Source organism: Alligator sinensis, unplaced genomic scaffold, assembly GCF_000455745.1.
Source record: "Alligator sinensis unplaced genomic scaffold, ASM45574v1 scaffold108_1, whole genome shotgun sequence".
Lineage (NCBI taxonomy): Eukaryota > Metazoa > Chordata > Crocodylia > Alligatoridae > Alligator > Alligator sinensis.
Genome location: NW_005842110.1, coordinates 1070236 through 1080255, shown reverse-complemented (window position 1 = coordinate 1080255; position 10020 = coordinate 1070236). Strand labels below are relative to the sequence as shown.

The 10020-nt window shown below is 49.5% G+C and overlaps 1 protein-coding gene across 1 annotated transcript in view; it reads right to left on the bottom strand.

Annotated features, from left to right (window-relative positions):
- Positions 1-9970, bottom strand: part of NUSAP1 (nucleolar and spindle associated protein 1) — a 44391-nt gene extending 34421 nt beyond the window's left edge. The window contains exon 1 of the mRNA XM_006024605.3: positions 9483-9970. Within this exon, the coding sequence (XP_006024667.1) occupies positions 9483-9575 (93 nt within the window). The 5' untranslated portion in view covers positions 9576-9970. The remainder of the gene's footprint in view (positions 1-9482) is intronic.
- Positions 9971-10020: the final 50 nt, after the last annotated feature.

The window sequence follows — 10020 nt, the reverse complement described above, 5'->3', positions numbered from 1 at the left end:
GTCGCTACCCGCCACGTGGGAATAATTTAGGAACAGCCAATAATGGGACACAAATTTGCATGCGAGCGGCGGGAACTACTTTGCACCGGGGTTTTCTCTCTGCAGCTGAGAATTGCACCGTGCAAAGAAAGCTCCACGTGGCGGGAAATAATTCTGCAGTGCCGAAGCACACACACAATCACTGGGTAATGACAAGCACCAGCCAGGAAAGGTGGCATGCAGCAGAAGTCAGCTTCCCACATGCTGTTGGGGACAGGAGGAGCCTGGCCGGGTCTGCACCAGCCAATAGAAATAGCCATGTTTATCCTTTTGATGCGTAATGCAAGTTAAGTTATTTATATTATGGTTGTATGTTTGTCACATTGTTTTCTGGAGCGTTAAGTTAATCACTGCTCAAATTATTTTTTTTAAATAAAATTAAAATCTGTTATAGTAGATGTTTGATTTTTAGTATATGATACTTTATCTATACCTTTTTAAATGATTGGTTCTGAAAGGTTGTGTGTGTGCAGCCCTTGACTCAACTGGTTGGGCTCTGTTCTGGGGGAGGTCTGATGCCCCTGAAACCCCACTGCTGGGGCAGGATGTTAGAGGGTTCACAACCCCTTGGTACCTGGTAAGTTGTGCCCGTGCCTTGTGGCCCATACGGCAGAACTCTTAGGGACCCAGGAGCAGGCCATGTACTGTGAAGGTGGGCCATGGTGTTTGGCAGTGTTTCCCGGTCAAGAGGTACACCTTCAGGGATCATGTGATGAGGGCAGGGGATTCTGGGACAGATATGGTAAGCGGGGTAGTTTGGTGTTGGGTGGGTGAATCTTATGACACAGACCATATGACAGGGTGTAACTTTCGGTTCTAAGGCCACCTCTCCAAAAGGAGTACTTCCAGGGGCAAGGGGAGGGACTTCGGTGGCAAAGGCCAAGGGGTGGGACTTCTGGTCCCAAGATGGCGACCAGGGGGTGGGGCATCTGAAGGGGCAGGGCTACCCATGTAGCCCTCGATCACTCACCAAAACTCAAGAGGCCTTCCGCCTGAAATAGTTACCTGGTCCTGATTTAAATGTACATGGCTGCCAGGCAGCAGAGAGAACAGTTCCCCCAGAAGTGGGGGGGGAGGGGATTGAGGCCCCAATAGAGAGAGGGAGCATTGGCACGTGCACCCCCTAAGATTGGCTGTGCACCCCCTGGAAGTGCCAGCTTCAAAACTGGAAGTACACTTCTGGTTTTACCACTGGCTCGGCAATTGGCTGCTGGGGGACCCCCTCCAGTTGGCAATTGGCTGTCACTAGGGGACCACCCCACTCCCCATTGTCAATCTGGTGCCCCCCCAGACTTGGGAGGCACCAGTCACCCATGGGAGGGAGTTGGGCTGGGCTGGGGCTGCTGCCCAGCAGGTGGTACATGGGGCTTGAGGCCCAGGGCTGCAATGTGCGGCCACAGGGCCCTGGTGGAAGGCAGGAAGGAGCCACAAGCAGCTTGTCTGGGGGGTTTGTCTTGTCCATCTCCCCTGCCACTACACACACTGAGGGCAGGGGAGACCCGTGCCCCCCAGATCTGTGTGCAGTTGTGGGCTGCCCACTACGGACTCCCACTCCTGCCCTGCTGCCCTCCCCTGGGGCCTTCACAGCCCAGCAGGTGCAACCTGATGCTGCAGAGCAGTGGGGCCATGCAGGTAAGCTGCCTGCTGCTACAAGCTCCACACTGCCGTGGCAATGCATCTCTTGTGCACGCGGCATCAGCAGGGGTGGTGGCATGGGGTTGTGCCCCTCACGGCTGCTGCACACGCAGAGGATGTGTCACCAGGGTAGGGCAGAGCTTGCAGCGGCAAGGAGATCCTCGCGTGGCCCCACTGTTACCTGCAGCGCTGGGTTGCACCTGCTGGGTTGCGGAGGCCCCAGGGGAGGGCAGTGGGGCAGAAGCCTGCAGCAGGCAACCCACCTCCACCCCTCACACAGATCTGTGGGGTATGAGTCCCGCTCTGACCCCCAGGGAGTGCATACAGCAGTGGTTAGCTGCACCCCCTGTGCTCTGTTCTCACAACTACACTCCTAAATCATACCTGACCTATCTAAAGCAAGCTCAGATGCGTCTACTAGGCAGCAATGATAGGGCTAATTAGTGAACATAATTTTTATTTATTTATTTTTCTTGCAACAATTAGAAATTGTTTTCAGCTTTATGTCATTTCATGCCTTGATAAATGCAAAAACAAAAGACAAAAACACAGATCTCCAGAACTTTCTGAACAGCTGTGTTAGGGTCTGTGTTAAGAGCAACAATTACGGGTGCACTGAAAGATTTTTTGGGCCGATACCGATGGATGATTATTAACGAGCCATATCTGACAATACCGATCCAATCGCTGATATGCAGTCTGGCAGCTTGGAGAGCAACATCAGGCTGGTAAGCCTGTTGGGGAGGGAAGGAGTGTGGCGGGGGGGGACAGTGGAAAAGAGAAGATTGAGGCCCCCACAGTGAGGGTGGGAGTGGAGCTGGGGCAGACGTAGGTAGAGACAAGTGGCTTGTCCAGGGGCCCAGAGGTAGTTCCCGCTGCTGCACGTACTCCCAGGGAAGGTATGAGAGGCATGTGCCCCCTTGGATCTGTACATGGGGCAAGGGCAGGCTGCCGCTGCACACTTGGGGCCAGCACTGGTCTCTTCCCAGTGGGAGTGGGGAAAGAGGGGCTGGGCTGGGTCTGTGCTTGAGGTGGGCGGCAGCAGAACTGGGATGGGGGGAGGGGCTACAGCCACCCCAAAATTCACCATAGCGCCCCCCCCATGCCACTGCCTGCCCCAAGTGCAGCCTTAGTCCAGCCCCCCTCCGAAGAGCCCAGCACTTCACAGTCAGAGGGGATCAGTGACAGAAGTTATGGGAAAACGTAACTTAACTGCTTTGAAACGTGAGGAGGAACTGCTACTCAGGAATCTGCATCAGCTGTTATATTAAAACCATTACATCTGCATGCTCCTATAGTGATACAAGTTAGCTACTGTAACTTTATCCCAAAACTTTAACTTTAAATCAGATTTTTTAAAATTTAAATCAATTTTTTATTTGATCTTATTAATAAGATGCTTTAAAAAAAAAAAACAACTATATAAAGATAGTTTTAATTTAAGATATGTTAGAGCTCAAAGATATGGCCATGAAATAGGGATTATAAATTCTAATTATATACTATTTGAGATAATATAGTCATGACAACTTTTTTAGGAAGTTTTTATAAAACCACTCTACCCAATGGAATGCAGTGCTCAGTCTAGAAGACCCCATTAAGCATCTCTGTGATGCATAGTTTCAGTTCTCAAACTGGATTTGTCTCCAGAGACATCCTTATTAACACCAGTACTGTATACAGAGATGAGAGTTGACAGACCTGATTACCTACCCATCAGCCCTTTTGTCTCTGCAAGTTTGTGTACACAGAGTCAAGCCCTTACCTCTCTCTTCAAGTGCAGAGGTTCAAGAAGTTAAATGAATAGAGGATATCAAACAACGAAAGAACGCACTTTTTGTAGATAGCAATGATTAAATCAAGGCTTCCTGCCTGCTGATTTAAATCAAATCCACCCTGACCCAGAATGAAAGGGTTGAAATTACAAGGGATTTGCTATGCTTATGTGGCTACAGAAAAATACAGATATAAGTTATAATGTAACAGCATAACTCAGCATCATTTGATATTGATATAGTCATTACATTCATCTATACCCAGGGTATATATATAGGTCTCTTTGGGATACTAAATCTTCAAACCAAAGTTACAACTGAGAAAAAAGTAGAGCTAGATAACCAAGTTCATTCATTTGATCCGAATAAGCTTATCTTTTTAAAAATTAATGTGCAAGTGGATATCCACTGCAGTGTACTTTACAGTGGAAACTTAATACATACTGATCCTTTGACTGGATATGTGTAAACAACAGCCAGAAAAACTTCAGCTTACAGAAAAATACGTAAAAATGCACCAGAGGAAACATTTACAATAGTGTATCATGTATTAGTGACACTGTTATTTTTATTTATTTTTTATGCTGCCCTTTCCAGCAAAAGCTCAGGGCAGTTTACATAGAGAGATCAGAGTAAGTTATAAGCTTACAAAAAGAGAACAGAGGACGTTATAAAACAGGAAAGCAATAACAGAATAAAACAACTTAAAAAGGGAACTCAAATAGCAACAGAGTGTTTAAGGGCTCTATCTCAGCCTAGCTTGAATTTGCTAAATGCCTGTCCAAATAGGAAGATATACGGAGCTTCTGAAAGTTCCAGAGTTGACCTCCCATGTGTTTTTGACAAGCAGACCTGATACGTTAATAGCACTTGCAGGAGAGGTAGCAGTTTCTGACCCCACTCTAGTCTTACTATCATTTGCTGCAAAAAATGTCCATTGCTTGAAGAAAAAAATCCCTTTGGGTCAGTGATGCTCAACACTTCCAGTCTTGTAGGCAGGGTGAGCAGCAGGGGGCCAGCTCCCCACACGCAACCCAGCTGCAGCCTGATACTGTGGGTTGGCTCCATGTACCCAATCTGGCATATGGGGCCATGTCATCTAGCCCACGGGTCTCCCCATGGGTCTGGAAATTGTTGGCACTACATTTATGACCCAGATACCTTGTTCTCAGTGGACCCAAACCCTCAGACTGACTACAACTTTTACCTGTTATCAAATGGAAGATGTTACTGATACACAGTGATAGCAGATAAGAATAAGGAAGGCAAGGCAAACTAAATAACACCCACCTCCCCACCCCAATTCTATATCTACCAAGCCTAGAGCTGTCACAGAGGAAAGGTTTGTCTGGCTAGTATACAAGCTTCACCCTGTGGTTCTCTCTTGAATGTCAGATGTCAGCAGCCTGGAGGTCAATGGCCAAGGTTCATCTCCACCAATGGGGTGGGTGAAACGGGCTAGTGGTGTGCCCTCTGTCCTTTGCTGCTCTGAAATCCCTCCTTTATTTTTCCTCCTCCTGATGACTCCATTTCCGGCTACCATTGATTGGTTTTCCTGCTGTCATCACACTGTCCACATTTTGTCCTGTCAGCATATTCCTTGTTTCCCCAAACCCATCACATTCAAACATCTTAATTTGGTCATTTACCCATGTCTTAACTGGGGCATGACCCAGCCTCCCAATTTGGTCCTCCCACCATAACTGGAAATCCCAGGACTCTGCAGCTGATCACCATAACCTGGCTCCAATGCAGCAAGCCTATCTTACGTTATGGGACAGTGTTCAAATTTCCCAGCCGGTTTATGCCCACTTGTCTGCTGGTCTTAGACACAGTGGGCACGTCTATATAAGATGCTATGTCACCATAGCTACAGCGACATAGCTTGTTGCTACAGCAACAGTGTCAGTGGGCATGAACTGTGACAGCGCTGCTACTGCGTAGTAGTGATGAGCAACTACCCAGTAGGGTCAGAAATAACCTGTGCAGTGCCAGGACTGCACAGTACCAGCAGTTATTTAGTAAGGACTAAATTTCTGTAATATTGCTCAAACTTTGTCTCAGTGAACTCAAAACTACTAAATGCTTTAGAATCAGCTAGATTTCTTTCTGAATTACGTTCAGAGTCTTCCTCTTCACTGGCACCCCTGACTTACAGATAGAAAGTAAAGTGAGAAACAGCAGATCCCAATAGGCTCAATGCCAGTGTTTCTTAAAGGTACAGTTCTCCACAGTGTAGTTATACTCTTAGTTTCCCCCAAGTAGCAAAACTGAAAACTGATAATTTTTGTGAGTATTGTTGCTTTCTTTATGTAACAGGTAATCTAAAATAGCAGTACTCAACCCTTTGGTCCTTGAGACCAAACAAGTGGTATAGAGCTGATCTGTGGGCTAATCAGACCCTGCGCCTCAGGATCATGCCCACACACCCAGATCTGGACTGTGTCACCTCTGCCCAGCCCCACATACAAGGATCAGGGCCCCACATCATCCCTTCATCTGGCCCCACATGCCAAGATTGCCCCCCCCATGTGTCCAATCTAGGACATAGGGCCACAGCCCACCAGGCTCCCCATAGACCCATAAGGAGCCCCACAGGTTGGATGGCAAGGCACCAGGAGCCAGATATGGCCCATGAGCTGCAGCCTGAATATCCCAATCTAGAAGATCTAATGGTTCTTTCCAAGACCACCAATTCTATGGTCCCGATTGCAAATTCAGATAACATGGGAACAACAAAGAACTCTAGCAAGATTTAAGCCAAGGACATCAAATAGTTCCAGCCCCACAGGGATCAAGCTCACAGACCAGCTGCACACACCGCCAGGAAGCCGGGTTGGTCTGGTGCAGGCACCTCATGCACTTAAGCAGCATGTAGTGGCCCTGGGCCAGGGCTCACAGAGCAGGCATGGGGTACTTAATGCATGAAGTGTCCCTGTCAAACTGGCCCTGTATGCTGGCTCCAGTGTGTAGGGTCAGTCTGTGGCCCTGATCCAAACTGGCCCCAGATATAGTGCACAGGCCCAGTCTGGAGGGGCACTGCAGGAAGCATGTGCTACAGATTGGCCCCATGTGCTCTGCCTGCATTCGGTCCAACCCCACACACCACATGCTGGCCCTGGTCCAGGGTTCATACTGCAAGCAAGCCCAGCATGGGGCATGTACTGCATGTGGTGCCCATTCTGGACCAGCCCTACACACTGGCTCCAGCATACAGGGATGGTCTGTAGGTCCAATCCAGACCAGCCCAGAGCTAGTGCCCAGGGCTGGTCTTCTGTGGGAGCTGCATGCAACATGTACCCAAGACTGACCCCCTGTGCTACATGAGGCACTGGGGCTAGTGTGTGCCACATGTGGTATGTGGGGATTGGCCCAAGACCCACAGACCAGATCATAGAGCTCCACAGGTCAGATTCAGCCCACTGACTGAATCTTTGACCCCCCCGCTAATTTAAACAAAGACACTTTCAGGCATGGGAGATGGCATGAGATGGAAAGTCTGATGGTTAATTGAGATGAGGGCTACAGCTTTATAACAAACTAGCCAATTACCGGTCATAAATGACCGGGGAGAGGGGGCTGGGATGGTGTCCCACCACCTAACGCCCCATGCTGCCGCAGTTCTGCCTCTTGCAAGGAGCAGGGTGGGGGCCTCAGCTCCCCACCCTCTGTCCAGTCCTCCGCCTGGCTTTGGAATCACAGCGGTGCTCCCCCACGCTTGGAGCACTCCGATTGACTGTTTCTGTCAGCCAATCACAGCATGAATAAAGCGTTACCGACAGACTTAGGCTTTTATAATATTAGAATATTTGCCATCATAGTTATATCAATAGGAGGAGGATGACATGTGAAAAACATTGCTGGCAAAAGCCAGGTGCATCTCTACCCTGCCTTCTGCCTGACTTCAGGCTAATGGGCTAACTGCCTCAGAAGTCACTGGCGCAGAAGCAGTTATTCATTGTTCATTTGCTGGTATATCTTATTTTCATTTGGTCAGGGAACATTCCTTTGCTAAACCCACATACTGAATATAATACTGATCTTAGCCTAACAGCCAAGAAGCAGCCTTTGACACTATGCGACTCAGTCATAGGAGCCACATAAGCAGTCACTGTTGACTAGAGAGCTGTAAAATAAGCACCTTTAGGTAAACTGCAACAAGGACACTCCAGTTCAAAATCAATTTCAGTGAAGAGCCAGCATGGGTATCACTGGACTTGTACATCTGTTCTGGCAAAGCTCTAACTGTAAACCTGCTCCCAGCCAGAGGCTTATTCTCAGGGGACCTTAGGTTACCACCATGAGATAGTAGAACACATGGTAGACATGCACATTAACTGCTTTAAAATTGCTTCCCTAATTGTTCTGTCTAATAAATAAACAGTAAGTCTCTTTTGAGCAGCTTTGACTCCCTGTAAACAGCACTAATAGCTGATTCCCAAAAAGAAGACAGGGCAGGGTGATACCTTAGAGACTAAGCGATTCAGAGGCTTTTGTAGGAGGCATGGAAAATACTTAATAAGATGCTATGAATAGACTGTTGGATGCCAGTTGTGTCTTCTCAAACACAGACCACATCCCCGCTGGACCAAACATAATGAATTATAACATCTGGGGTTTATTCCTCTATTCTTCCACCAACAACTTACATACCATCACCAGCTTACAGTGCTTACATCAGCCAGATAAAGGCAATTCCTAGGCAAAAGAATGAACAGACATCTAGCCCAGAAACTTAATGAAAGCTGGTGGCCAAACACCTCAGCCTCCTCCGACACCTCACGACTGGCCCGAGAAGCTCTTCTTAAAACAACATTTTAAATTCCCACTTGAACATAATAATTGCAGCACAAGAAGTCAGCGGCAGGCAGGACTACCTCAGCCACTGTCTCAAAGGGGACTGGCATTTCTTATCCCATTACCTGAACTGGCTGCTTACTCTGGTGTCCCTCCAGCTGGGAGTGAGCTGCCTCCAACTCCAGGGAGCCAATCCATCGGCTGTCAGCTTCTCTGGGCAGCCCCCCTCTCCTCACCTTTCTATTTAAATACATCTTGCTTGTGTGTCATGGAATAGTACCCTGAACATTTATGTAATATTGCTCAAACTCTGCTGCCTCTTCCCTGGCACACCTGGCTTGCAGATAGAAAGCACAGTAAGAAACAACAAATCCCAATAGGCCCGATGCCAGAGCTTCTTAAAGGTACAGTTCTCCAGTTTCAGGGATACAGGCTGTAGCCTATTGGTCTCTACACTGGCAAAAGGAATTATAACTCATGGCAGACTTTTGTTAGACCAACTAGATATTTGCAAAAAAAATTTTTACGGAAACCTGAAAGCCGACACCCTGGCTTCTGCCTATTGTTGTTCCAGATAAATCTGCATCTTCACAGAGCTCAAAGCTGCCTCAGCACAAGAGAAATTCCTTGCCCAGGAGACCAGTCCATCACCACCCTCCTGTGAGAGATGAAATGTCATCACTGGAAGGAAACATAATTCAACATCATGCTTGACTCCAGACAGCACCGAGGTAAAGTGGGCTGTTCCAACTTTCACCTAAGCCTAATTTGCCAAAATTAACTATTCCAGCCAGGAGATCTTGCACCACCTTCTGCTCTCCTGTGAAATACGAATTTTCATTTCCACCGCGGAGAACTTTACAGCCTTTTCCCTCTCCTATGAGAATAAAGACAGATGCTTGCAAATATCTAATAAAAGAGACCACCTCTGCCACGAGTTCCGACCCCAGTTCTCTGCCGTGTAGTTGCACCCATAGCTTTCCTGCCGCCGCGCCTGAGGGAGCCGCCGGAGACCCAGGAGACAGGGTCTGCCCCCAGGAGACAGGCCCCCCCCCCCCCCGCGGAAGGACCGCGGCGCCCACCGGAGCTGAGCACTCGACGAGGCACCGGGGGCAGGGCAGGGCAGGGCAGGGCAGGGCAGCCCAGCCCAGCCCAGCCCAGCCCGGCGCTGCCACCGCCCCAGCGCCTACGGGGCACAAACACCTCCCAGCTCCCCTCCCGGGGCCCCGCTCCCACCTTGAGGTTAGCGCGGAGTCCAGCGACCTTGGCCACCTGTTGCAGCTCACAATACTTGAGCGACTCCAGCGGGCGTAGGGAGAGCGGCTCCATGATGTCGACGGACCGGCCGAGCCGCACTGAATAATCCCTACGCCGCGCGTCAACCGTCAGCTTTGAATCCGGCGCTTAACAGCCCGTCCCCGCCCCCCGTTCGAACTGGCGCTGTCCGGCCCTCCCATTGGCCGAGCTGCCACGAGAAGCGGGTGCCTTAGGCAAAGCTCCGACCAATGGGGCTCCGGCGGCGCGGGTTTGTTTTTTTTCAAACGGCCTGGACTGAAAGCCCCGCCCGGCGCCACATCCTCACGATCTGATTGGACAGCAGGATGACGACAGTAGAGGAAGACTCCCTCAGGCAAGCGGCGTGGGCGTGCGGAGACAGTAAGAGAGAGAGGGAGGAGTGAGGGGAGAGATTGAGGTGCGTGGCCACCAATGCGAGTGCAGGGCTGGGAGGCAGGCACCCAATCGAGGGAGGGGAGGTGCATTCGAACGCGCGGCG